The sequence below is a fragment of the Falco biarmicus genome, chromosome 15 (genome assembly GCF_023638135.1).
Source record: "Falco biarmicus isolate bFalBia1 chromosome 15, bFalBia1.pri, whole genome shotgun sequence".
Lineage (NCBI taxonomy): Eukaryota > Metazoa > Chordata > Aves > Falconiformes > Falconidae > Falco > Falco biarmicus.
The window spans coordinates 3,552,550-3,580,509 of NC_079302.1; the positions used below are offsets into that span (position 1 = coordinate 3,552,550).

At 47.0% G+C, this 27,960-nt stretch overlaps 1 protein-coding gene across 4 annotated transcripts; it reads left to right on the forward strand.

Moving 5' to 3' along the window:
• Window positions 1–27,835, forward strand: FBXO31 (F-box protein 31). Of its 4 annotated transcripts, none has more exons than XM_056360759.1 (10): window positions 1–421; window positions 7,854–7,925; window positions 10,261–10,347; window positions 14,808–14,884; window positions 16,250–16,417; window positions 17,167–17,241; window positions 18,907–19,016; window positions 19,763–19,916; window positions 20,548–20,912; window positions 22,113–27,835. In XM_056360759.1, exons 1-10 carry the CDS (start codon window positions 40–42, stop codon window positions 22,333–22,335), a joined length of 1,713 nt encoding a protein of 570 aa, XP_056216734.1. In that variant the 5' UTR covers window positions 1–39; the 3' UTR covers window positions 22,336–27,835. The 4 variants fall into 4 exon arrangements, with proteins under 4 accessions (XP_056216734.1, XP_056216735.1, XP_056216737.1 ...); XM_056360762.1 differs by having other exon boundaries at window positions 253–438; XM_056360760.1 differs by lacking the exon at window positions 10,261–10,347 and having other exon boundaries at window positions 3–421.
• The last annotated feature ends 125 nt before the right edge of the window (window positions 27,836–27,960 follow it).

Genomic DNA, 27,960 nt, shown 5'->3' on the forward strand with positions numbered 1-27,960 from the left:
GCGCCGCGCAGGGCCCCGTGAGGCAGAGCGACCGCGGCCATGGCGGTGTGCGCCCGGCTGTGCGGGGTGGGCCCGGCCCGCGGGTGCCGCCGGCGGGGGGCGGCGCGGGAGCAGCGGCGCGGGGGCGCCGGCGACAGCGAGCCCGACACCGACACCGACCCGGAGGAGGCGGGTGGCGGCGGCGCCACGGAGGACGAGGAGGCGGCGGAGCGCATTGAGGGCGGGGGGCCCGCGGCGCACCCCGCTGAGGCCGGCCCGGCCGGGCGGGCGCCGCTGTCCCTCCTGGAGCTGCCCCCCGAGCTGCTGGTGCAGATCTTCGGTTCCCTGCCCGGTACCGACCTGCCCAGCCTGGCCCGCGTCTGCACCACCTTCCGTCGCATCCTCCGCACCGACACGATCTGGCGGCGGCGCTGCCGCGAAGGTACCGCCTGCCTCGAGGTGGGGGGCCGGGGGAGCCCCCAGGGGCTGGCCCCGGCGGGGTGCAGGGAGGAGGATGGGTCGGGGGTGGAAGGTGAGGGGCCCGGAGGATGCAGGAGCACCCGGAGGGTGGGGAGGTGGCGGGGTGCGAAGCGGGGCATCCTAACGGGGTGCAGAAAGGAGATGGTGTGTGGGGTCGGGAGGAGCTGGGGCCTGAGGGGGGGCGGGTGTTGGGGCCGGGGGGGTGCGTGCAGGAGGGAGAAGAGGGCAGCCCCGGGCGCCTCTGGGGCATGGGCCCTTCCTGGTGCACTTGCTGCAGAAGCCGTGATGTGAGCGGCTCTGGCAGAGGGCATCAAGCAGGGCTTCTGCCCCGGGGAGCACGGGGACGGCACCAGGCCCAGGCCCTGGCAGGTGATGCTTCCATGCGGGTGTCCTTGGGTGAATCCTGCGGATGGGGTGCTGCGGGCGGCGAGGGTAGGGAATGGTGGGCTGCCACAGCGTGGGGCTGTGCTGGGGAAGGAAGGAGTCGGTGGGTGTGCGGGGCTGGGGGCCCTGGAGCCGCAGGCAGAGCAGGAGCAGGGAGCCCGCTGGGGTCTAGCGAGCGGGTGGAGGAGGCCAGGCCTGGCTAAGGTCATCCCTTCCCATCCTGTCTCGGGAGGTGCAGTGCCAGGTTCCGAGGGGTTCCCACTGTGTTCCCAGGGGAGTGTGTATTGTGAGGATGCTGTGCCGCATCAGCGCGAAGGCTTGGGGTGTTGCTTGTCAGTCGTGTCTCGGGTCTGTGCTGCTTGGCCCTGCTGCGATTCTTATTCTTTACACATCGTCCTTTTCCTTGCATCAGTGTGGCTCTGTCCCATGTTTGTTAATCCAGCGGCTCTCCCGCTCTCCAAGGGCTGTCTTGCTGTGCTCATCATCTCTCTAAATAGTGTGATCCTGCCAGGTGCATCTGATGCCAGCACATGAAGTCATGTATTTTTTTGTTGTTGTTGTTTGTTTTCTGTTTTTAATAGCAGCGAGGGCATTGGGATGAAGAATTTAGGTATGTCAGAGTGGCTGGCTGCCATGGGCAGTGGGATCTGTTCAAATGTGTTAAACCTTGCAGCAATGAGTTCGTGCCTTATCAGCACTATCCCAGAACCCTTGGACAGTACAAAGGCTGTACCTAGAAAAAGTATACCAAAGCATTCTCATTTCTTAATTTGGCATGGGGTGATCTCATTGTCCCAATAACTTAACATTGTTTTTTGGAGATAGGCTAATAAAATGGTGTTCATACTAACACAGAATCCTCATGGACTTTGTGTATTTCATGAACAATTTGTAAAGGTCACTGATTATTATTTTGATAATTATGATCCTGGCAAAATCTTTATATAGAAAAGTATATAACTTTTAAATGTAGTCTAGATTGTTTTGTAAAGGAACCACTAAACTAGGCCTAATGGGGAAATTTATTTATTAAATTAATGACCACTCCTTGGATTTTCTTGCTGGTAGATAAAGCAGTGTTCAAAAGCTTAGCTGAAATTTAAAGAAACAATGGGCTTTGTATGGCTAAAACTAAACTGGACAGGAAGGGGAAGTATGAAGACTACACTTTGTTCCCAAGGCCCTTAGTAGCTACAAGGCGAGAGGTGCATAAAATAAATCTTTATGCTCTTTTTGCACATTGTTTCTTACATGTCCCCAGCATATCCGTTCTGGCCACTGTCAGAGAGCGCTTTGGTGGACTGCTGGTATGATTAATCTTGTACCAAAGGCATGGTGTGCCGTCTGTGCCAAACGGATAAGGGTCAGGTTCCTGGCTGGAAAACTACATCTCCCAATCTGTTAGTGCCATCTTGTAACCAGCCACGGTTCTCAGAGCGGTTCCTGATCTAGACTTCTTGCATAGTGCTTTGTGTTGCTCTACACAGCAGTGTAAGTAGTTACTGTTGTGGTAGTACTGTAACTTTGAGTATTTGTATGTATGAGCATAAAATCGGTCATCATTTCATGGAGCTGTTTTGTGGTTAATTTCTCTGCATATATTTCAGAGATGTTGCACATGCTCAGCTGTAGAGTGTGCTCAAACGTGAACATGCCACTACATGATGAGTACATCTACTTAAGGGTGTATATGGACATTGGATATTAGTATATAAATACACATACAAAATTTAAAATATCCTGCCCTGTATCTCTGTATAGCAGTACATTGGTGACTGTATGGTAGTCGACCATAAAATTTAATTACTTTGTGTAACCTTTTTTGAAAACAAGCCATTTCCCAACTGAGGACAGTTCTTAAGTGTGTGCCTGTATCTGAGCCTTGTGAAGCTGCACATCCTAGAAACAGAGCGAGAACATGTGTGACTCTCCTAGCATACTCCTTATACTGGTGGCTTATTCACTCTGAAGCCTACTGATATGTTCCAGAGCTGAGCTCTCTGAGGAAGTAACTGGTAAACTTTGTCAGTCGTATATGCAAAACTATTTGTGTTCTCAGAAATGCACAGCAGTAAAGAGACAAAGATGATCCTAAAGTTAACCAGAACACTTCTCTGAGAAGTTGATTCTTGCAGTGCTATGTTTCAGCCATTTTTTTATCTTCATCTTGGACAGGAGTAGCGCTGAATGTAAGGCAAAGCCTGGCTGTCACCCAGGTCAGATGGGGCACTCAATCCATTGAGCGTTGATACCTTGCTCTTGCACTGCTGTGGGCTGGCTCAGCTGTAGATTAGTCCTGGGACCATGTTGTGATTAGTATGAGCATCCAGAGGACTTGCCTTCCTGAAAATGGAGTGGCTTTTGCTGGTGATTGTGAACTTGGAAATTGCTGGGATTAACCAGAAGTAGTTTTGTAACACTGGTGTGGCTGTTAGGGCTGTTGTCCTTTTATCATTGCAACTGTTTGGAGTAAACAATGTCTCTGAATTGCTTCTTTGGCAAGACAAGTATTGCAGTCGCTTTTGTGTTTTCTATAAATAGGAGATTGCTGATCTCTGCAGTGGGAGCAGAATTAAAGCCCGCTTCACCCTGGCTGGCGGCCTTACCTACCTTGATTAACACCTGATAGTCCATGCTAAATGGTAACCACTTTCATCTGAAAATAAAACAGTGCAAGTGCAGCAGAACACCTGGAAACACATCAGTAATTCACAATAACCAAATCTAGAACTTGGATGGAAAAGCTTTTGTTTGGGAGAACAATCTCCAGCAGCTTTTGGAGCTGCTGAAACTTGTCAGCCAAGGTGTTAGCGTCTTTAACGTTCAGCAGGTTTTATAGAAAGAGGTGCCCGTGGAGAAGAGTGGGAAATCTGGTTTATACACTCGGTGAGGGGACTGTTGCACGGAGTTTAGGTCTTAAAAGACTCCAGAGAATCCATGCAGGGGTTTGATGTGCAACTGTTCCCACAACAGGAGCGATTTCTTGTTTACTAGGGCGCAGTGCTACATGAAGGTGGTTTTAATAAGTCACAAGGCTTTAATCTCCCTTTATGTGAGGTTAAGCCATTGTATAATGTGTTTCTTGGTGAACCATGATGGGCTTTTCCTCAACTCTGACCGCATTCTTTGGCATTTCAACTACAGCTTGGCAATGGTTTGCTGTCTTTTGCTGCTAATGGCAGGTGCTCACTATCTGTCTCGCCATCCTTCAGTCTTCCTTAAATCTGTTTGGGAGCTGTCGATCTGCAGGTACACATCTTTTGCTTTAGGATTTCCACAAAGGCTTTCATTTGTTGCAGGTCAAATCTCCTTTTGCTCAGCTCCTTACTTGTGGCTGCAAAATATCTCAGTGGTAACTACAAGCCTTCCTCTGGGAGAAGTACTTGGGAAAGTATTTAATGTATTTTATTCCGATAGTTCAGCCTTTAGAAACAAGAAGCTGGTTCCAAACTTGTTCACCTGATATTTCGGAGATGCTAGCCTGAGAATCTTCCATTTTTGTGGTCTCTGAATTAACCCAGTAGGTTTCTGTGCTTTCTGTTCTGTGTACAGCCTTGTAAACATGCATTTATCCAGGAGTGATTGGAGGACATGATTACATGTCCACAAGCACAGTGGAAGCTTAGCAAAGGTAAGGATGTCAAGCTCTACCAGACATCCTAATTTGCTCTCAGGTGCAGGTGTCCACATACAGTGCTAGCAGCTGCTTACTGGCATTGCCATGCTGAGAAAATCAGAAGGAAAAACCATTTATTTGGTCTTTGATGAGAGTACAGGGGTTCTTCCTGATATGGGTTGGAAGAGCCTCGTTTGTTTGTTGTTTGTTTTTTAAACTTCAGCATAGGCCACACAGAAGGAGGCATGTGACATGGCTTCTTGTAGAAAAGACAGGAATGTGAGGCTTAGAAGAGCATATGGTGAGAGCAGGCCAGGGAGTAAATTACACTTGCAAAAGTATTAGCGCAGTTCAGAATAAATGGAGACTGCCTTTCAAAGTCGTTTAAATTCCAGTGCATGTGACCATGGAAACAGCACTGTGTCACTGTGTGTTTGGTAAAGCTTTCAAGCACTCCTTATAAACCTAATAAAACAGGCTTCCCAGCTGGTCAAGTAAAACCTTTAAAACCAATTTCTATCCTTGCTTTTGAAGCAGGATTAAGTAGCCATTTTCTAACGGTATAAATTTCGTGTGTGAGTTTCTGTGACTATTAACTCCTTAAAATACTTTACTCGGTGAGCTGTTGCACTGAGATATGTTTCCTTAAAATAGACTTAATTACAGTGAAGTGGAATTTCCCAGGAAGCTTGAGCCCTGCAAAGCTTTCTTGGAAAAGGCTTTCTATTCTCTGTAGAGAAAAATCTTACCGGTTTTATTTTTCTGTAATTTATCTTGAAGCTCTATTTACTGTTAAAATTTGTCCCTCTTGTATTCTGGATTAAAAAGAGATGGCCAGCTTTCTTGCTTATAGTATTTGGAGTTTCTGTTGGCACTGAGCCAAAAGACTGATTTCCACCCCCACCCCCCCCCACATGAAGTGGCCATCGTGGTGTTAACAGCTCAGGAGTCAGAAGAGCTGAAGTGATGCACTTGCCTGGACCTAAGCCATCACTGGGCTTCTGACTCTTTGTAGTTGTTTGCTGAACAAAACAGGGTAAGGGCTAGTTATCATAAAATGACATGAGTGGTAAAACACACTAACATGAGATCTTTTTTTCCTTGAGAATAGTTTCTTATAAGAGACTTGGATGTCTAATGTTAAATAGCATGTAGCAATATCAAAATTTGAAATTTTTGCTTGTTTTTTTTTTTTTTAAGGAGCTTGCTATTACTTGGGAGAACTTTGAATCTTTCCAGGAAAGACTTGACCTATAACATTTAGGAAGTACACCTTTAGTAGTGATTTGGCATTCATAAAATTTCATTGCGGGTTATCAAGGGCACTTGCATGAAATTGGGATAGAGCTGTAACACTTCATGACTTTCCACCTCACCCCTGTTGTTTCAAGATACCTGATGGTAGTGGATCTACTGTGGTACTGCACAGAGACCGCGCTCAGAGGGATTTACAGATCTGCTAGGGAAAACACTTTGTGAAAAATTAGCACCTTCTGCAGGAGGAGAGAATGTCACTGTGCTAGTACTGCTGTTGGAGAGCAACCCGGAGAAATGCCATTCGGGCAGGATCCTCTGCATGTCTCCTCCCTTTATGATGCAGTATAAATATCTTCAGTGACACTGAATTTAATCTAGCTGCAATGCCTGCTGCGCAAAGTGTGCATCTTACTGGTTGTGTGGCCAGGTGAGTATTTGTTTACATGGAAAGAGTTGGCTGTTTCTAAACCGTAGCTATGACCACACTGTTTCTGTCATCTTACAAAGATCTCTAGCTTTCAGATCAGCTGAGGAAACATACTGTTCCCTCCATCCCTTTGATGTAATTACCAAACACATACCCACTTATGTACATATGCAGGCCGGTGGTTGGAAGCCTCGGTAGCTCTGGCAGGAGGGGTAGGCATGGCGTGATCTGCTGGGAGGGTCTGAATTTCTAGCCTCCAGCAGAGCTCTGGTTTCACAGATCTGCAGAATGGCTGTGTCGGGTCAGCTGGCTGTAGCCAGCACTAAATAGCTTGTGCTGGGCTGGATGTACTTTCCTGTCTGCTCTTTGGCTAATTGTGCTTCCTCATCCCACTTTGTGTTTGGTAACGCTTAGAGCTTGCTCTGGCTCTGGCTTTTGCTACAGAAGTCAGCAGGAATTTTGCCACTGACCTTTGCATCTTTTAGTGAAGGGCAGTGTGCGTGTTTGTGCCTTCTGCCCGCTCTTACCTTTATTGAACTTGCCGCTTACCCGAAGTGATGTTATGAAGAATGTATATTCCTCATAGGTGGGCTGACAGTAAGCTTTATCATTGTGTATGTGTACCACAAGTGTATTTGTAGATAGGAGGAGGCTGAATTCATTCAGGGAAACTTCGGCTTTTCTCGTGTATGAAAAATGAATTCTCACTTTGCAGCAGGTTACTAGCATTAGGTCTTTGGCAGCCATGGTAAATCATTAATTCAGGGAGGTTTGACTGAAGATAAGTTTCATATTTAATGATTTGATGAGGGTCTTCACAGACTTGTGTTGAATATCTGGCAGCTGTTTGGTATTGCTAAGGAAAGCTGGTGTTTGATCTGTGCTATAGATGTCTTTGATGTCAAGGAGGGTAGTTCTCCGTACTGAGATCTATTGGGGTCACTGCAGCAGGATGTTTTTTGTTGCTGATGATTTTTTGGGGTCTCCCTCCTCTCACTTCCTCCCTCTGGTCCCCTAAGGATTTCTTGCATTGAGATGTTAGTGCTTGCTTTTATTTATTTAAAGTTTCTTAGAAGTTTGGCATTGACTCCCTGAGAATGAAAGGAGAGAATCTCATTTTCTGCTTCAAAGCTGCCTCGAAGATCTCTGGACTGCTTTGTTTTCAGGGTGTTCTGTAAGCAATCAGAGGCATTTGAGTGTACAACAGACCCATCTCAATCTGATCAGCTTTCAAGTGTAACCATATTTGTACATGCTGATGCCTGTTTTATGTCTCCATTTCGTTCTCTTTAAACTCTGTGACCTTTTGTTTAGGATCCTAATAAGCAGTTTTCCCTATTGGATACCTCAGTGGGAGCAGATAATTACTACACACAATCATGATTTGATCTGAACGAGCATACAGTCCCAGCTGGAATGAGTACACCTTCCAGATTTTGCGCTCTTTCTGGCCTGGGTGTAAGCATCTGTAACTGTGCTGTGTTTGTTGCAGGCATTGCTTGTAAAATGTGTTAGATTCCCAAGCTGCGATGAAATTACATCTAGTTTTCAGCTTTCTTTTCGAAGCAGAAATAAGATCCTTGGACTAATGTGGCAGCTTGCAAGAACGCACCTAATAAGATCTCATTTTTGCTCCAACAGTCGATATCAAGATCGTGGGTAGCAAACACCTTTGTGCCAGGACTGACATTATCATCTGTGTCATTGCAGAATATGGCGTCTGTGAAAACCTGCGGAAATTGGAGATCACAGGAGTGTCCTGTCGAGATGTTTATGCCAAGCGTAAGTAATAAAGCTGATATAGATCTGTATGTTCTTGCTTAAGTACCAATTTTGAAAGCATATATGTGTTGAATATTTATTAAACTTTGACGATGTAAGTTATTCAGACTTACTTGTTGATGGCAGGGGTTTCATCCGTGAAGTTAACCTGTTTGGAGTTTTATTTAATACTAAGCAGATGCCCAGAACTGGGATGTCTGTGCCTCCCAATCCTTTAGTGGGAAAAGAGCATGTAATTTAACTTTATGATAAAGCGTACTGAGGATTTTTTTTAATCCCATCCTGTTCTGCCATTTTCAGATCTTGCTAAAGAATTAACTGGTATTTTTCCATAGCCCTAATGTTGCCAAGTCTTACTCTTGGTGAAAGGATGCTGTTACGTTGACACTGGCGAAGTGCTGTAGCTAAAGGGATGAGCATTCCTCTGGGCTGTTCCTGAAGGAGGAGAGCCTGGCAGGGCTGGGCTTCTGCCAGGGTGTCGGTGTGTTTTAGGAATGGCTGTGGGAGTGGGACCCCCAGCTCCTTAGACCCGCTGTGCCTTCTGCAAGGCAGATGCACATCTTCTCTCTTGCAGGAGGAAGGGGTGGGGGCATCATTGGATGAGAGAAACCAGGGTAGGCTGAGGACTGAACGGAGGCCTGGGTCCATGGTGAGGCTGTCTCTGCTGTCACCAAATCTTGCTCTTTGCAGTCAGAACCTTAGCTGGTTGCTCAGACAGCCTGGCATAGCCCCCCCAAGAGCTCCCATACCAGCACTGGCAGGCTGTGTTGTCTCTATCCCTGCCCCCCCCCCCCCCCCCCAGTTTTTGTAAGGTTTTGTAATGATGTGTGGTCCTTGGGATAAAACAAGATTTAACCTGCAGCACTTGAACTATGGCTTCTGGATGTTCAAAGAAGGCCCTGCTTTATGAAACAAAAGCAGAGAGGTCAACTATGAGAGGTCCCTGTAGGCTTTGCAGACCCAAAATCTGGCTCAGCTTCTACATGTACTGTATTTGCTGAACCTTGAAGCAGTGATGACCTCAAGCATTGATCTTTAATGCTGGAAAGAAGAACAGGTGGAAGTGTTTTAATGCCATCTTTAACAGACTTGCTGAGCATCCACAGGAAAATTATTTCGTTAGCTAGTGTCCCTCTTTACCTGTTTGTACGCCAGGAATGGGACTGCCTAATTTTTCTGGGTGGGAGGGCTTAGTCTCATTAGTACTTGAGGCCTCCCTTACTTTCCTTTCAGCCAGTATCTCTGTATGACATTGGTGTGGTAACAGCCATACAGCACATACCATATCAGATCTTAATTCTGCATTGCCAGTCTTAAATGGCAGAACATCTCTTCATGTCCTGTAGTCTTTTTCACTAGCCCAGTGCTGGATCTCGCAGCCACAGCTGTGAGCAGTCACCTGGGAAAGACTGAGAAGGGGGCAAGCCTATGTGATACTTTCCCATGTACTCTCCCAGCTTCTGACTGTTTTCAGTTTTGGGGGATTTTCAGTGTCTAATGCAGTCTGTTGATTCAGTAGATCTCTTTACATGTATGTTTCCAGTCTTTGCACCAAAGCAGTTTCTGAATCCTTAGCATCCATTGGCAAGTAGTTGCACGTGATGTGTGAGAACCACCTCTGTGACAGACTTCGCTGTGCTTCTGAGTGAGGGCTGTGTGTGTAGCCTTTCAGCAATCCTAATCAGCAAGGGTTACTCTGAAGTCAGAATGCTCAGCAGCTGTTTCTGACTGTCAGGGATGTACCATCTCAGTTCTCCTGCTCAGATTCAGCGGTTTGCCCTGTTGCAGACACTTAGTGAAACCGTTTCCTGGTGGCGTGACCCAGTTTTCTCTCCAGTCTCATAAACCTCTTTAATTGCAGAAGAGTTAATCTGTGGGTACTGGCAGGACTTTCATGCATTTTTCTGTCTACTGAATCTGCTTCTCTAAGTAGTAGTGTGGGAAATGGGGAACTGAGCTTAAGCACTAGAAAGAGTTACTAATCCAAGGCCTGGGCTACTGTCCCTGTAGTTACTTGGCCTAAATGGTCTTCTGAGACAGTGGTGCTCATTACAGTCACACTACAGAGTTTGAGGAGGACCCCCGATTCCACTTTGAATTCACTAGATGCCCTTTGTAAATATTGTCTATGGGAATCTTGAACATGCCAAGTTCTGTGCGAGTAATCCTGCTAACCTGAGACCAGGGCGGACTGAAACAAGTGGTGCACCACAGCTGGAAGTGAAGTCAAAAGAGTTTGACTTTCCTGTGGTGTTGGGCCAGATTCATCGTACTGTTACATGCTGGTTACAGTGGAGCAGAGTTCGCTGGTACTTACCCTGCTGTGTCTGTTCAGGTATAAACCCACGAGTGAAGTCGGGGCGTTTTATGAAAATCCTTCCCGACTACGAGCACATGGAGTACAGAGATGTTTACACCTGCCGTACGTACCTCCTGCTGGTTGATGCTTCCTGCACTAAGCAGATATAAGATGCTGCATGGAGTGTGACGTTGCTTTATTTTGGGGTGGACCTTGGGACAGTATGGAGGGTGCCGGTTAGTCGGTTCTTTCTGTTGTGCTTTCATGGAGTGTTCTGCCCCTTTGGAGTGACCACGCGTGTAAGGTGGGCAGTGAGGTATGTTGGTCTCCTTTTGAAGTGCTTTGAGTTAGAGAATTGTCCTGACCGAGTGCAAAAAGGAGGGTCTCTTGTCACAGGGAGGACTTGCTCTGCTCTTCATGGACGGCTCCCTTCTTAAAAGGAAGTATTCAGACACCCTGGTGAGGGCTCCCAAAACCAAGTTTAAATAAGCCCTGTACTGACAAAAATCTTTGTCTTGATTCGGATGAGCTGCATCCAGATCCATAGCCTTACCCAGTGAAGAATGCTGGGGGTTCCCATACTAATTCCTTCCCTGCACAGTGAATCCTTTTAACTACAATCTCTGTCTCTAGGAAACATTCTGCTGATGTTTCAGAGATTGTGATTTGCCTGCCTTAGTCAAGAAGCCACTCTGGGTAAACTGTTCTTTCCCTCCTAATGTTGTGTTGAGGGAAGAATAGTAAAACATTGGGAGTTTAACACTTCCTGTTCAGCAGGAGTTGGGGGGAATACTGGTTAGTTCACATCAATTAAGAAAGCCAGTACTGCTTGGTATTTGGAAGAGCTGTCTCTAACGCTGCTTTGGGTCTGCAGAGTTCAGCAAACTCAAGTTACTAACTCACTAGTGCTTGGGAATGTAATTTTTCACACATGCTCCTGAGCCGAGTGGATGCTGCAGACTAACCTGTGCTAAAGAAAGCAGTTGACCATGGGTCACGCAGAGAAGATATGCCTTTAATATGAGTCATGACAGACAAAGCAGCAGCAGTGCTACAGCAGGAATTGGTAGAAAGTTTAATTTAGGTTTGCAGTCCTGCCTGTCGACATCAGCCTTGTTCTGGAGCTGGAAGGGAAGGAGAGGCATGTCCAAGCTGCCTTGCAGAAAGAGGCATCTACATCTACGAAATCTTTTGTAGACTGCTACCTGGGTGTTTGCTCCAAATGTGCCACTTGTGGTCGCTCTCAAGCGGCATTTTGCGCTCTTCCCTCAGTTAATTCTTTAGCTGCAGCCTCAAATTTCTGATGCCTCATGCCCCTTCCCTTTAGGGGCATGTTGTATTACTTGAGAAAAGCCAATGTGGTTTAAGATGCGACTGCCCATTTCCCCCTTTATCCCCCTCCTCTGTATTAAGACTGTGTCGCCAGGACTTACCATGCGAGTGCTCCCTGATTCATATTTACGCAGCATTAGCCAGGTCAGCTCGGATCACTTTCTCCAGCGTTTTGAACCAGCCTGTCTGATGCTTAGCTTGTTCCACTAGCAGGTCATTAATCGCCAGCTGAGGGGCAGTAACTGCTTATACTGTTCTAACTCATTGTGCTTATGGATACCCTGCTATCCTGAGGGTCTAAGAGAGTTGTAGCGGGTCAGGTCTTTTCCACTCAAAGTGAGCTACTGGTGCTTTAAAGGCTGCAGCTTTCACTGAAAACTCCCATATCAGGTTTTTGCATTTCTCTGAGCTGGACACGGTGAATAAGATTTGGTTAAAACAGTAACATCTGAAAGCATCTCCTCCTGTTCTAATAACCCGTTCTGGGGTTGGAACTTGTCTGTTCATACCTATGGTGTCTGTGGCGTGCCAGCACTGCAATACTTGAATTGCTGTGCATTTGCTTAGTGTCATTTCCTTATCCTGTGCCTAACTGTAATGAGGAGCACAGGTATTAGACCTTGCCCAGACAGCCTTCTGTTGGTGACAGCTTGGGCATTCACTGCTTTTCCTTGCCCGTTCCCATCTGGATTCAAGCCACCTTCCCATCCGAAGAGCATGCAGTGTTGCTTGTGGCAATGTGGGTAATAGCCAGGCTGGGTGGACTTGTGCTGAAGTGTGCAGTGGATGTGTTTTTGCTCCATCTGGCAGGATGTGGGCTCAGAAATTCAGATAAGCAAGAGGCATCTTTAGGATTGAGAAAAACAGGCAGCGTGCATAGCAGAGGAAAACCCTGGAGAAAGACCCAAGTGCTGTTTTCTTTTGAGGAGCAGGGAGGGAAACAAGTGTCAGATCCATCCTGTATCTTGCCAGGAAGAGCTAGAGCTGGAATTCATCAGGTTTTTGCTGCAACGAATATAGCTGCTGGCTTGCTGGAGCTCAGAGACACCTCAGGCTTGAGAATGGAGCTGTATTTTTGCTTGGAGAGTTTTTTGGGCCTGTGATGACCAAGTACTAGTGTTTTCCCCAGTAACTTCCTTCCCTGAATGAGCAGGAGGAGAAGCCCACAGCACCCTGAGCAAGTGAGGGAGACTACTTGGACGGGTCTGTTAAGGAGGGTGAGTCTAGGTGGACCGCTGCTCACATTGCAGCCTCTTCCCCATCAGCTCATCTGGATGCTTCTGTGGCGCCAAACAGCTGGGTTTTTAAAAAATTAAACAGGAAGAGCTGCCCACAGGATTGGTGCAAGCTACACACATGAGCTGCTGTCCAGGGGGTAGGGTTCTTTTGGAGGTGAATGGGATTTTCTTGCCGCCTCCTTCCTTTGCAGCCCCAGGTTTCCAGGTGGTCGGGGCAGATGGTGAAGCAGGCTCTGTCTGTGGCTCATCGGTGTTTCCTGGACTGCCATGGCTCCTGGCGAACCAAGCTGCAGCTGGAGCCAGCTGTTTACCCAAAGTGAGGACACAAACTGCCCTCGGCAGACACGTGGCTTGGAGTAGAAGGGCTTGCTTCGTCAAGCAGACACTTTCTGTGCTGTTGAATCGTCCATCAGCCCTGAAAGTGCTTATGACAGGAGCTGGGGGAGGAGGAACATCCTCCTCACTCTTGGATAGCTCAGCATCAAGTTTTCTGTCCTAAAAATAATAATAATAAAAAAAGAAGCTGGGTTTTATCAGCTCCATGCCAGACAGGGTAGAAGGCAGATTGTGGTGGGTGAAGTGGCTGATGCACATAGCAGTTATTAATGTGTAATTACTGCACTGAGACAAGAAGACAGGGAACATGATTTGCTTGCTTGCCTTAGTGCTGTTTGTGCTGCACTTGATTCACTGGGTCAAACCAGGCCATCAGTCTTAAATTGTTTACTGCACAGGAAAAAGGCTCCTCCAGGCCAGTTGGCAGCAGCCCTGGACAACCCTCCCTGCTGCCCTAAACCTCTGTAGAAGTTCTCTGCTTTGGTGTAATAAAAACACTCCTGTAGTTCTTGTTACCTGAAGTAGTTAATGAAACAAAGCTGTTCTAACATTCGCACTGAAACACAGTTCTTCCTATAAATTCATGCAAAGCAAAAACCGTTTTTCAAGCCAGTCCTGTAAGTTTAAAATGGGTTATTGTGGCCTTCTGAGTTGGCCATGAATATCGTTGTAAGGCAAGTGTAGTATCATCTTGCCCTCCTTATAGAAATAATCTGCACCCTGTTGTTCCTGCCCAAAATACCAGCTTGTGTGTAATGCCTTCACGTGAAGGTTACTGGTCATGTCAGGAAAGTATACGGACAAATTTAATGTCTGCCTCTGTAAGGACTGGAGGCAAGTAGCATCTCTCAGCTTTCCTTGAGAGGAGATTGTTCTGTAATAGGCATTTTCTCCTGCTTGCTGAAGATGTTCCTACTTGTCCTTCATTTTTGGTGGGACTGAAGGCGCACCTCTCTCTGAGATGGCAAGTGGAGAAGCCTCACCTGCTGCAGTAGGCTTTGAGGGGCACTTTGAAGCAGCTTTTGGGCACTGCTGCAACAGCTGCTTACTGAGAATTCTTAAGGCTGTTACTGACCTAATAACGCTGCCAGATCTCCTGAGCTGGTGTGGTCTGTGTGCTTTGCCCGTGCTCTCTCAGTGGCTGTTTTTAAGGGTGCTTGACTCTGGAGACAAGTTTGTCTATACAAGGCAGGGAGATTACTTCAAAATACTCCTATTTCCCTGTTCCTTACTGCCTTTCTGCCCGCCCTTATTTCCTGTTGCTTTGCAGTCTGAGGCATCAAGTACATTTTTGGTAACTGGAGACGGCAGATACTTTATTTGGTTTTAGCTCTGGGTATATCATATGATTTGCATTAATGGGACCGTGTTACAAAAGTTTTCTGGGAATTCCTGGTGAGGTATCTGGTTGTGTAAAGTCCTGGAAACTAACTCCTGCCCCTGCACCAGGGCCAGAAGCAGGGCTGCAGAGAACAACATACATTTGTGCGAGCTTGTGGGAGGCCTCAGTTGAGAACTGCCTGGCTGTGGTCAGATGTAACCAGCTTTCCTTAGGAAAGGCAGTTGTGGGTAGTATGGGTCGGTGTTGTGTGCAGTCTGGTAGCAGTCTTATTTTCCTTCCCCAAATCCTAACTCCTTAGCTTGATGTGCTCACTTCAGTGTCTCACTGTTCCCTAGTGCTGCACCGATACAGACACATCCTGGGATTATGGCAGCCGGACATCGGGCCCTATGGGGGGCTGCTGAACGTGGTGGTGAGTACGTACCTCATTCTGGGGGCTGTGGTGATGAGGACTGATGAGTCTTTCGTGTACTGCTTTCTAGGCCTGGTTACCACCTCCATGCTACCGAGAAGTCTGAACAGGCAGCCCTCAAGCAAGTGACTGGGACCCAGAGCTTGCTTCTTGGCTCTTTTCATCATCACCACCTTTCTCCAGACAGTCCTTTTGTTTTTCAGCTGTACTCCAAACAGCCAGAGGAGCACAGAGAGAACATGAACAACGTTTCAGGGAAAGGCTTGATTTAGATTTTAATGCTCATTATTCCAATGGCTGGCACAGGAGTCTATTCCTTGTGCATTGAGTACAGCAGAGGTTTTAGCACTGGCCTGTCGCTTACTGCGTTATTTTTGCCTGCAGCTGAATGTTTGGCAAAGGGTTTTGCCCTGGCATTCGTGCATTTCTCCTTCCTGTAGTCTGCCATACTTTTCACCAGCCCTTGTCTTAAGAATAATGTATCGGATGTAGTGATACTTCTGCACGACTGGGGCAAGACCTGTGCAGTCTGGCAGCTCTTGTGCTGCTGGGGAGAGTAGTTAATGACCAATGTATGGGTGAGAGCTGGGCTAGACGTTTGCCTGAAGCCCTTGTTCTTTGCTCCAAGGTTCAGTAGGTGACAGGCTGAAGTGTAGCAAATCACGAGGCCTTTGGGTTTTGCGGGGTTCTGTTCCATGAACTGGTATAAGAGTGCATCCAAGTGCGCCAATACTTACATGATATTGCGACCTTATAAAGACAAGTGTGCCTCTGTGGCATTGCTCTGCTTTTGTCTCAGCTCTCTGTATTTAGAAAATCCACTTTCTCTGGAATTGCATGGCTTGAAGAAAGGATTGTTAGGCGTGCAGGAACAAGGTTGGCACTTTCACCTCTGAGCAGAGGAGATTGTTGCTTCCTGTGCTGGCTGTGAGTAATAGGGCCAAATAATTCCTTGTCCAAAAGGCGTGGATAATCATGAGAGGCAGAATTCATCTATTCGAGTATCTGCCAGCATGAGCTCTCAAACCAATTACAGTTCGACTAGCTGTGTGGTCTCTTCAGTGCAGTCTCTCCCTCTGGATCCTGTGCACCAAGTATCCGTCACAAAGTCATTTGCGGTAATAAAGGCCTGATCGTTTTCCAGTGGTGCAGGAAGCCCTGTAAAGAAACCCTCTCCCTCTTCACCAGGGCTGTGCTGTGAGTGCATATGGTCTGGTTTAATTGCTGGAAAGCACTTTGGAAGTGCAGCAAGCTGTTCTGCAGCTCCTGCCCTGTTGCAGAATAGGCCCCAGGGTTGTTTGCTGCAAACTCAACAGAAAGCGTGCAAGGCTGATGTCGTGTGCCTTGTTTCCCATCCCTCTGCAGGTTGATGGCTTGTTCATCATCGGGTGGATGTACTTGCCACCTCATGACCCCCATGTTGATGATCCGATGAGATTCAAACCTCTCTTCAGGATTCATCTCATGGAGAGGAAATGTGCAACGGTCGAGTGTATGTATGGTCATAAGGGACCTCATAACGGCCATATCCAGGTGAGCTCCTGTAGCACTTTCAGCATCATCTGTCCTAGGTGTGATGTGCGTGTGCGTGCATGCACATTGGCTCCGGAAATGGATTAATCGAAAAAATGTATGAGAATTTTAAGTGATACGGCTTTCACCACCTTGTTGTATGTGTGGATACCAGCTGTACGCTCATTATGTGTCTGGCAAGTTGTGTGGGCTGTTCCCTGCTCTGAATTTGTTCACTGGCAATAGTACAGCAAGGCTGTTAGACGTCTTCTGTTGGGCTGGAGCGCAGTGGGAGGGTGGGAGCACCAGTATGCGTACAGGCTGAGGGAAAGGGTATGTGAAATGGCCTTGTGCAGCCAGTGAATGTGTCCAAGCAGACACACAGACGTGTTCTGTTTTACAGTGAGACATTGAGAAAGTGATGTAGCATCCGTTCAGTACATTGGATGCTTTGAAAAGCTTCCTGAGAGGTTGCTTCCTTTTCTTTGAAGAAGGAAGCTCAGAAGGAAAGACTGTAAAACTAGTGTCTTTCATTAGAATGCATTGGGGGTTTATTGCTTTCATTCAGCTGCTCTGTAGCTGATGCACTGGGTATCTTAATTTTTAATTAATAATAATTAATTACATTTAATTTAATGATTTCTCTGTTGTAGCAAATTCAGTAGCCTTTGTTGTGTAAAGCATTTACTCTAAGCAGCCTTAGTTACATCATCCTAGGCATCTCTAAACAGGTCTGTAACCTGTTCAATTCTCCTCCATGGTAACTACAGATTGTAAAGAAGGATGAGTTCTCCACCAAATGCAACCAGACGGATCACCATCGGATGTCAGGGGGAAGGCAAGAGGTAAGAGTGCTCTGCCAAGCGTCTGCATTAAGGCTGTTTGTATGTCCCCTTTCTAAAGATAAAGCATTGCTGTCTTAGCTAAGCTCTTAGCTAACGTTGGGGTCTGGGATGTGCTCTTCTCCCTGGTAATTTCTGTGTATCTGAACCTAGGTGAAAACCCAGGCTGGGTACCCTCTGGTTGATTTTCTGCAATCTGGTTTTTTGGGGTTTTTTTTTTGAGTAGAACTGGTCTGTTACTTGAATCAGCACTTGAAGTGGCCACACTTGAATAATTGCAAGAACTTGGGGAACCTCTTCTGTACTTGCTGAGGTGTGGTTTAAGGATACAGTATATGGGATCAGTTTGACATTGCACCCGTAGAATGTCTGGGTGCAGGCTGTTAATATCCATCCTGCTGAGCAGAAAGCTGTTTTAGGCAGTTCTCTGTGGCAAGGTGCTCTTTGAGCACCAGCACCTCTTTTTCTTTCTGTGCTGTGACACCGTTCCTGTTCGATAGCAGGCCTGTCCAGAGAAAGACAGCAACATGCATTGTATGCTGTGCAGCACTTGCCAGGCACTGATCTCCGTGGTATCGCTGTCTGAATAATTAAGATCTTTCAGATACAGGCCTAATACTGAGTACCATCTGCATTTGAATACCTGCTTGTCAGTGAAGCACCTTTCTGCTGCTTGTTGTCTTGGTCAAGGGATTAAAAATCTTATTTGGTTGGTTATCCTGTGTCAGCTGTAGCCAGCAAGGCAGATTCCTGACTCACACTGCATGTTTTAAGGTGCAGGTATAAACGTCAGGATGAAGACCTTCAGCTAATACCTGTTCCAGGTAGTGCTGTTTGCTGCCAGCTGGTTAAACATGACAAATCTGATACTTCAGTTGCTTCTAACAAATGCTTTAAAATGTCTGTCTACTAATGGGAAACAGCTGGGTGAAAGGTTTAGTTAAGTGTTTTCTGGTTCTGTGGCAGATGAGAAATGCTTTAATACTTTCAAAGCACTGCGTTAAGTGTGCGTGGCATTATGGTAATTGGAGGATCTGGCTTTAGAAGATAAAGCAAGCAGGTTTGGAACATCATTTGGTAGGCAGCTATCTTAGTGTAAGCTGTTATCACACTAACTCATGGAGGGTATTAACTTGTCAGAGCTGGTGTAGAGGTACTTCAGGAGATGTTTTCAAAGCACCCTTTGGATTTAGATGCATCGGTATTAAATCAGCAGGGCTTAACCACCTAAATCTTTAGCGCCTTTTGAAAGCTTCTGCTTTTATGTTTAACATGCCAGGATAGGGCACAGGAGTCAGCTTATGGGCACACAAATGAGTTACTGCAAGGTAAGTCACGACATAAAGAAGTAGTAGATCAGCTATTTTGCAGAAACAGGTGATGCCTTTGCTTTTATTCTGAGGAGGCATATTGGTTCTACCTGTAATTTGTTTGAAGGAGAGTGTGTTTATTGTGTGGTGTCTGGCAGGTATAGGGCAGTTACCATTATCACTACGTGTTAGGCGTATTTCCAAGCCAGCTCTGTAGCAGCACAGTCTTCTTCCCAAATCCAGTCATGGTTTTTCTGTAGCTTTGCCAGGGATTCATGCTGACAAGGTGAAGTCATGTTGGGGTGCATCAGTGTCGCAAATGAAATGCCTTTATCTTCCCCCTTTTCTTATGTTGCAGGAATTCCGGACGTGGCTAAGGGAAGAGTGGGGTCGGACTCTGGAAGACATCTTCCATGAACACATGCAAGAGCTCATCTTGATGAAGTTCATCTACACCAGCCAATATGAGTAAGGGCACCAGCTCTTTCTAGGTATTGAGGCTGCTGCAACTGCAAAAGCACTTAGTCATTTGTTCCAAAGATGGGATGCTTGCGGTGGGCTTTAACAGCCAGAGGAATGGTCTGTCTGTGCAAAGGCATGGTGAAGCACAGCACTTTCCAGTTGTGCAGAGAGATGAGGTGTAATGACAGCCATAATAATAAGGTTCCAAGTTCTTTACAATAACTAGGCACAGTAAGGTGGTTTTGAGTCATTTAACTGTTTAATTTGAAGACGGAGCAAATGCCTGTGATCCCAAGAAGCTCGCTGCTTGTTACCCGTATTAGTAAGCAATATACTTTGCAGTGTGCTAGGCAGAAAGTCTCTCAGTCAGTCACTCAGACACTCCCTGAGAACTTGGGGGTTTTTTTAACTGTCACTCCAGACTTCTAAAGCAGCCACCTCACTGTGGCAGATGTTTAAATGTGCTTCATCCTTCAGTTCTCGGGAAATCCCAAGAAATGAGGAGGTTTACCGTGACATTGCTGCAGGAGCCTCCTGGTATGCTGATGAGGACTGGTAGAGAGAAGTGAAGGGAGGCAGTGCTTGCATAGGTCGGAAGTGAAATCTGTTAAGCTTGTTGGTATTGCTTGAAACACAGATCCTGTATCAATCGTGACAACATCCCAAAGCTGCCTGGAGGAGCAGACTGCAAACACATTCCTCATCTTGAGGGATTCTCGCTTAACCCCTCTAATGTGTTGGTTTTTGCACAGCAACTGCTTGACGTACCGACGCATCTACCTCCCTCCTAGCAGCCCTGATGACCTTATAAAGCCAGGTCTCTTCAAAGGAACATATGGGAGCCATGGGCTGGAGATTGTCATGTTGAGCTTTCATGGAAGGAAAGCGAAGGGGACTAAGATCACCGTGAGTGTATTTTCCTTTCTCTCAGATGCTCATTACAGTATTCTTGATGCCATGGATCCGTAGAAGATGTCTCTGAGAGGTAGTCGGCTGTTGCCACCCTAAACCCTGTTCCTTGTGGGGATTGGTGGCACCGGGTGAATCTTAACACATGTAGAGTAGCTAGAACCTGCTTTGCAAAGTTTCTCATGATGCCACCTGGCTCCCCCTTCCTTTCTTCTCCCTTCCAGCTGCTTTCTGTGAGCAGCTGGTAGCAGGTCACTGGAGATCACCTGTGTGTATCTGAGCAGGCACCAGAGGTTGGCAGCTCCTCACTGAAGCCAGGCTAGTGAGCTCCTTCCTCTTTGCAGGGAAGGATTCTGACAAAATGCAGTTGCAGCTTTGACTTAAACCCTTGCAAGTACAGCCTGACTTGTAGATTTTGATTTAAAATTCTCTTTCTGGGAGGGGGGAAAACAGAGAGATGATGTAAACAGCTTGGGGAACAATAAACAAGGTCCAAGCAGGGTGGGGTTTTTTTGTGATTGTGGTATAGGGTGAGCTATGTACGAGTCAGATGATGGACACGGGGAGGAGGCAGGTCTGAACTCTGGCACCCTGCCTTTGTAGTCATGCTGTTGCTTCCTGTCTCTAGGGAGATCCCAACATCCCAGCTGGGCAGCAGACAGTGGAAATTGACCTGGCGCACCCTCTGCAGCTACCCGACGTTGAGAACCTTCATGATTTCAGTGAGCTCTCTCGCATCGTCCTGGAGGTCCAGGAGCAGGTGCGTCGGGAGGAACAGGAGAAGGAACACCGGCAGGAGGAAGAGGACCGCTCCCAGCAGGCTGCCTCCCAGCCTGCTGCAAAGCCCCTGGGAGGAGAAGGTGCCGAGGGGGAAGAGACTGCAGCTGGGGCAGAGGGAACAACCCAGGACAAGGCACCAGCTTCCCAGTCCTTCGTGCTGCCCATGGGAGTCATATCAAGGAATGAAGACTATCCCCGGACCTGCCGAATTTGGTAACGGGGACTAGTGGGTTTAATAGCCTAGTCGTGCCAGTCACTTTTTGAAACAGAACAGGGAAGTCCCTGAGGCATGTTCTGTATTTGCTTGTGCTTTACCTGTGTGCAGATCTCCCAGCCCCTTGTGCTCAGAGTTGCTGCTGCTGCTGTCCTCTCTCCCACGCTCTTGTTTGCTCCCTCTCTTTCTTACCACACTGCCATCTACCATCCTGCTTCCTTCCTAGATTTTATCCTGTTACTTCTGAAGCTAGCACCTATCCTGTATTCCACCCCCGCCTTTTTTTAATGGTGCGTTTTGTTTCCCAGAGGTGCCCAGCTTGTATATTTGGAGACCTGTTCAAGCTGCTTCCCGTTCCTGTGTGTGCCATTTGTGGTGTTTGGCTGTGGGAATACAGTGCGCTCTCCCACCCTTCCCTGTCTGCTGGTGCCTTGGGGCTAGCTCTGGAAGGTGCTGAGCACCCTAAGCAATAGGTGCACGTACGCAGAGAGCCTTGCTGAATGGGACCTGGAGTCAGTGAAGCAGTGTACTAAATGAAGTGTGGAAAAAGAGCCCAAAAGCTGAGGCTTAGGCAGGTGATCTTCAGCCAAACATCTGTGCTCATGGAAAAACCTACCAATAGCTGGTTAATCCCAGGAGGCCCCTGCTGACACAACCGAGTTGTGTTTGAATAAAACCCTGCTCCACCTGCTGCTTGCTCGGAGGTTAGGCTGACCTTTACTCCTCCTCAGCTCCATTTAGATTTTTTTTTCTGGGGTTTAGATTTTTCTTTCTCTCCCTCCCGCTAGGTTTTGTCACAAGGTTTGCCTCTCTGGTCACCCTCTCAACGTGCCTTTCCTTTTCTGTGGGGAGTGTCTGGGCCCTGGTTGATCCCTGAGTTGCAGAAGTAAATCTCACATGGATTTCTGGGCTGAACTACTGAAAAATTCAGCCTTGGTGTGCAGGTGCTAATTAGAATAGTCTAAAGCAGCAACCTACAAAAGCAATGGAGAGTTTCTTTTTTCAAAATGGTATCAACAGTGTTTTGTGCTGTGTGATAAGAACTGACTTTTGAGTATAAAACTCTGTTCTGTAGCTCCTGGCAGTGTGTTGGACAATGGCTTGATTGTAGTTTTGTGTTTGTTTTTTTTATTAAATGCTGGGTAATTATGGCTGTTCTCACGTCTTTTTTTTTTTTTTTTTCTCTTCCCTCCTTGCAGTTTTTATGGGACGGGGCTTATCGCTGGCCATGGCTTCACCAGCCCTGAGCGAACACCAGGTGTTTTTGTTCTCTTTGATGACGATCGCTTTGGATTCATCTGGCTGGAGCTGAAGTCATTCAGTCTTTACAGCCGGATCAAAGTCTCCTTCCAGAATGCCGAAGCGCCTTCCCGTGAGGCTTTTGATGAAATGCTGAAGAACATTCAGTCGTTGGCTACTTGACGGGTGATCTGTGATGGACAGGGCTAGGGGTTGCAAAGGCTGCTGCACTCCCCAGCCAGGGCTGGGATGGGGCGTCCTTGCTCTCGGTACCTCTGAATAAAAGCATGCACTTTTAATACAGCCTTTTTACCCCAAATGTACACATCCCGGTTAAAAAAAAAAATCCATGACTGCCCTTTCCTCCCTACCGCTCCACACTGCTCCCTAGCAGTCCTTGTTACCCAGTCTGTAACGTAGCTTTGTATAGCTGAAGGGATCCTGGAGAGGAGGAAACAGACATTTCTGATTGCAAAAAGAATGTATTGGAACAAAAGTAACTCAAGGTCAGAGCTGGATCAGAAGAACATCTAACTGACTGGATGGACACAAGCCCTCTGCTTTGACCGTTAGCAGTCTCCTGGGGAAAGAGCTCTTCTTCAGGCAAGGGACTCATTTAAGCCTTTGCTGCGCTCTAGACCTCCTGGGAGACTTGCTTTACCCTCCTGAAATCAGCACGGTCGCCTGCTGCAGGCTGAGTGGCTGCTTAATGATAAATTGCATCAGCAGTGACAAAGCATGTCCTCCTCTCCAGAAACCTTTCTCTGTTGGGTGCAGCATTGTCAAGAGAGGCTGGTGTAACAGTTGCATCCCTGGCTTAGTATTTGGAGTGAGTGGTTTACTTTTGAGAAATTCCCTCAGCTTGGCAGCAAGGGGAGGATTCCCACTGTAAATGACAGTGTATGTAGTGTTGCCCTGGCTTCTGGAGCTTGATGGATGTGCTGTCCCTTGGGCTCCAGGTCTGGGTGTCTCCCTGAGCCTAGAGAAAATGATTCTTTTTTTCATGTAGGAGCTGGGTATGGAACTGGAAATGAGTGTGAACTGCAGGAGCTGGTGCATTCAAACCGGTTTTGTACCGGGAAGATTCACCTCAGATCTTTTAAAGTGGGTCTGCAAATGTAAAGGAAGGAGAGGAAAGAAAACCAGCTGCAGTCTGCTGACTCCTGTCTGTGATGGGCAGCAGAAGGTGCCATATGTTGCTGGTACTGATGTGACCCCAGTTATTTGTCATTCTTGTATCAGGTAGCCCCGCACAGTCTGAAGGAACAATGAGGGATTCTCCTAACATCGCTGTGGTTGGTTCTGGCACCTTTTAGGGTTGGTGCTGACAGGTGGGTGCTGCTGCTCCACTCACAGGACCTTTCTGTTCCCTTTCTAGTTATACTTGTTTCATTTCAGATAACGGCTGCTTCCACAGAAAGCTCCTGGGCCTGATTTATTTCCATGATAACTGCACTCTGTGTGGCAGATCTGAGCTCTGCTGGGGAGTGTGGGCTGCAGACGAGGAAGCAAATTCCCCATAGACTGTTCTGTGCAGGAAAATCCTGGCCAGTGGTTATCTACAGACTGTGGGTTGTGCTATAAACCATCGGCATTTGCATCAGCCTGTGTTATTAATCCTGTGTAGGAAGAGGTGATAGGGATCCTTGTGCAGAGAGAAGAGCAGTTTGTAAGGAAGCTCTTGGTTACAAGCAGAACACCTCCTTTGTTGCAGTTGGTCTCTGGCTGTCACGATAAACTCCAGGTTTCTTTTCCCACTACCAGCCAGATCAGTGTCTAACAAAACTCTGCCTTTACATCTGCAGGTTTTGGTTTGTAAATGTGTCTGTATGTGTGTTGTGCTGGGTGGATTCAGGCCCCTTCTGCGGAGAAGTTTCAGTCGCTGCCTCGTTTCACTGACTGCAAGCAGCTTTTATTCTCGCAAGGGCTTTTTGCCACCTCTGGCTCTTGAGTGTTCCCTCGAGCTGCATGAGAACTGAGTCTCCAGCAGAGACTTTGAGCAGAAGGTCTTGTCACTCACAGGATTAATTCCTGTCTCTTTGGATATAGTTTTACAAACCCCTGGGAATGTGAAGGTGATTGAAGGCACTTTTTTTTCTTTGTTTCCTACGGCTTTGTCAGTAGTGGAAAACCTGCCTCAGTGTTAGAGGTGAGGATCTGAAGTGCTATTACTGTTCCAGTGAATAAGCTATAAAAAGCAGGTTGTTTCTGAGCAGCCTGTTAGAGGTGTTGCTGTCGGCATCAGCAGAGGGAAGAGTTGGCTTGAATCTCCCCCCCGTTAGGCAGGGCTGGGAGGGAGGAAGGGGAGCAGTTCTCTGAACCTTGGTGTGTGGGCAGAGAGGTGAGCTGAAGCTAAAATCGGGCATCTCGGCCCCTGGCTGCAGCTGCTGAGCTGTGCGCAGAAGAGGATGTGCTTAATCTTGCAGACGGAGGTTTCCAGCTTGATGATGCAGATTTCTGGAATACCTAAAGACATTAGGTATTCCTTGCAGACTGGGTGGCCAGTTTATCTTGGAGCTCGCTGTTAGGCTGGTGCAGGCAGTATGTTGGCTGCTATGTATTCTCCCTAGCAGCCTAAACGGATGGGAGAGGTCCCCTTGAGCAGCTGCTTAAATTGCTTGTCTCTAAAACCAGCTCTGCTTCAGCTGCCACTGGATCCTTAGCTCTGACTGTGTGGATTCCTCAATTTCTTCAAAGTCCCTACTCACCCGAAAAAATAAGAGTCCTGAGGTTTTACATAATGACTTAATAGTTTTTGCTTTTTGTTTTCAAAGTAAGATTGAAAATCCAGACTGTATTGAATGGACTGCAAGCACTTGGCCTGAGACTTGAGCCATTTTCTTCTAAGTACAGATGCTGGCTCTGTAGCCGCTCTCCTCCCTGTAACCTGCTCTGTTGGGCTGGCTGAGTAAAGGCAGTGTAGGTACGTGTCACTGCTGTGTCATACAATATTTTTCATAGTTTTTACGTACAGCTTAAATTCCTTTTGATACCAAGAGTCTCCTGGGGGGTGCAAACCCATGGGTAGCAGGAGCGTTTCGCTCGGTGCTGAGTACAGGTCTGCTTTGTCACTTGAGTGAGGACCCGTTGGCTAGCGGTTGGCACAGGTTGCGTATCTGCTGTTCTCCAGGCGGAGATGGTTCTTCTGCTTGTAGCCTGTCCTTTCCAAACCTTTTCAGTGGCAGTGTAAAGGGTGTCCCTTCTGAAGGCAAGACCTGCTTGGCTGGCTGGGGAGAAGGGTTTTGCAGGGGCTTGATGCTCTGCAGGAACTTTTCACAGCTCGGCTTTGCCCCTGTAGTAGCATCCTTTTATTTATAGTGTACCTGATTGTGACGTTTTGAGGCCAATGTGCTAGTCCTGATTAAAGGCAAAACTGCTGATACACTGTGGCTTTACTCTGTCTAGAGCAAAGGCAATGCACATACCAAATTTCGTATTAATGCTCCTTCCCTGCCGCCTTAATTTCTGCTCCTCAAAGCCTGGCAGGCTTTTGTGGCATTTCGGAAGGAAATTCCCTCTGATTTGGCTTAGGGTGAAGAAAGCGGTTAAGATAGTGAATTTGGAGAGACTTGCTTAAGTGCTCTGGGTGCTCCAGTGCCTTTGCTGGTTCCTTTGTGCATGGCTACATCTCTGCTCTCGGAGAAAAGCAGAATAACGTGGTGAGGAGTTGCAGCTTGAGCTTCTGAGAGCTTTGGGAAAAGGGAACAAAAGCAGTGCAGCCGGGTTTAGCGGCAGGCCGTTTGGATCTGAGCATCCCCCATCCTGCCTTCCCTCGTGGCACCTGTGGGAAGCAGTGCTAACGGTACCGGGGTTTGTTGGATTTGTTGGTGTTTGGGATGGGCTGTGCCACCCTCCTGCGCAGTACGTCTCGGTGCATACCCTGCTTGTTTCCTGAGCCCTGGTTGTCTAGCTTGTTGGGATATTTCTGGGAGCTGTTGACAGGGATAATGTGTGGTGGTGCCTTGCAGATGGTGATAAATTTCTGGTGCTGACGTGTCCTCCTCCTGTTCGCTCTGTAGAAAATCTTGGGGACAATTGGCTTTATTTCTTGATCCCAGATGGATGGAAAGAGCTGAGGAAGATGGAAAACAACTTGTCAGGGGTAGGAATACTGTCTTGGCAGAAGCCTTTTGGAATAAACAAAGCGCTTGCAATTAGGATGCAGAGCAGCACTGCCCCAGTAGCCGCAGCAAGACCTAGGGCTTAATTCTAGCTCAGGAGCAATAAGCACTGCTTACGTGCCTGGGCCGTGTTGTGCTCCTACATCATGCTTTCTGTGTTGTCAGAACACATGGGTTTGGCCAGCTGGAAAACAGAAGCATCAAAGATCCTCACCCAGCCAGTTTGTTTGCCTTGGGCCTGTTTTCATAGCTATAAATGTGCTGTGAGCAGGCGTTGTGGTTGTAGGAGACTCACTGCAGTCCACATGGACTTGTCAGGGTTTTTTTTTAATTATTATTATTGAGGAGGAGGAAAAAGGATGGCATTACTTGTAACTTTGGCGGTCGGCTTCCCTTTGGAGTGGACAGTGCAGTGCTGCCACAGGTACTCTGGAATGGGACAGCAAAGGTTGGATGGCAATTATGTTGGGAAACTTGTACTGGGAAGAAAGCAAATACATGTGCAAGCGTGCTTGGAGGTGTAAGCTACCAGGAAAAACCCAAAATGCAGCTGGATTAATGTTTACTTTTAAACAAGGTTGACTTTTTATTACTCTTTATTAATTTAAAACTAGTGGAACTTAATGGAAGTGTTGGGTGTTATGTGGGAATGGGCTGTATAATCCTGACTTGCTAGTTTAGGAAATGATAATATATTAACTCTGTCTTGTAGCTGGTTGCTCACATGGCCAATAATCTTCTGTTGTGTTCAGCTGCCAAAGGATTGCGTGCTGGCCGCCGTGCCGCGGGCCAGACGGGCAGCATCACTCACCAGTTGGACAGTGAAATAGTTGAGATGTGTGATCAGGCGGTGGAGTGGAAGATAAGGTACCAAACTGTGAGTGCCACTGACCTTTTTTGTGTGTGCTGAATTAAAATGTATGATTCTGGGTTTTGTTTGGATTGCAGTCTCTTTAACTTTTGAGGAAAAGAGCACTCAGATGACTGTGTTCATTAACTTAATTGAAGCAATCTGCACTTTTTTCATTAATACTCTTGCTTCCCTTAAGCAGGTGTACCCCGTTTCTGTGTGTATTTTGCACTCACCACTTTAACATGACACTGACAGATTAATCTGGGCATCTCCTGTAGGCTCTGAGTGTAAGTAAGTCCCTATAAAGGACCCTGTGGGGCTTATTAATAATGAAAGTGAAACACCAGATCCCTGCCTCACACAGAGGGTAGTGCATAGGAAAAAGGGTGAGCTTTTCTTTTGAAAATGCCATTTGACATCAAACACCTCGGTTTCGTGCCACAAATATCCATGTGGAACACAAGAACTGTAGTTTAAACAACTCGCCTGTAGTTTATACAACTCTGCTCCCCTGTCTGAGGGATTTTGTTTGTGGTTTGAGAAGAACAGGCTGTATAAAAGCCAGACATAATTTTTCAACACTTGGCCTGCTTCATCCCAGGTATCACAAAGCTGAGCAAAATGCTTGTATTACTTTTACACCTGATCATTGTTACCCAAGGAGCCTTTTCCAGTTTCAAATAATAAAAAGGAAAGTTTTGTGAACGTACTTCTGTTTGCTGCTTGTTGTTGTTGTTGTTCCAAAGGAAAGTGGCAGGTGAATCCACCCTTCTGACATGCAGCAGCCTGTCTTCCGCCTGTGATAAAAATTCATTTTCCCTTGTTTGGGTATTT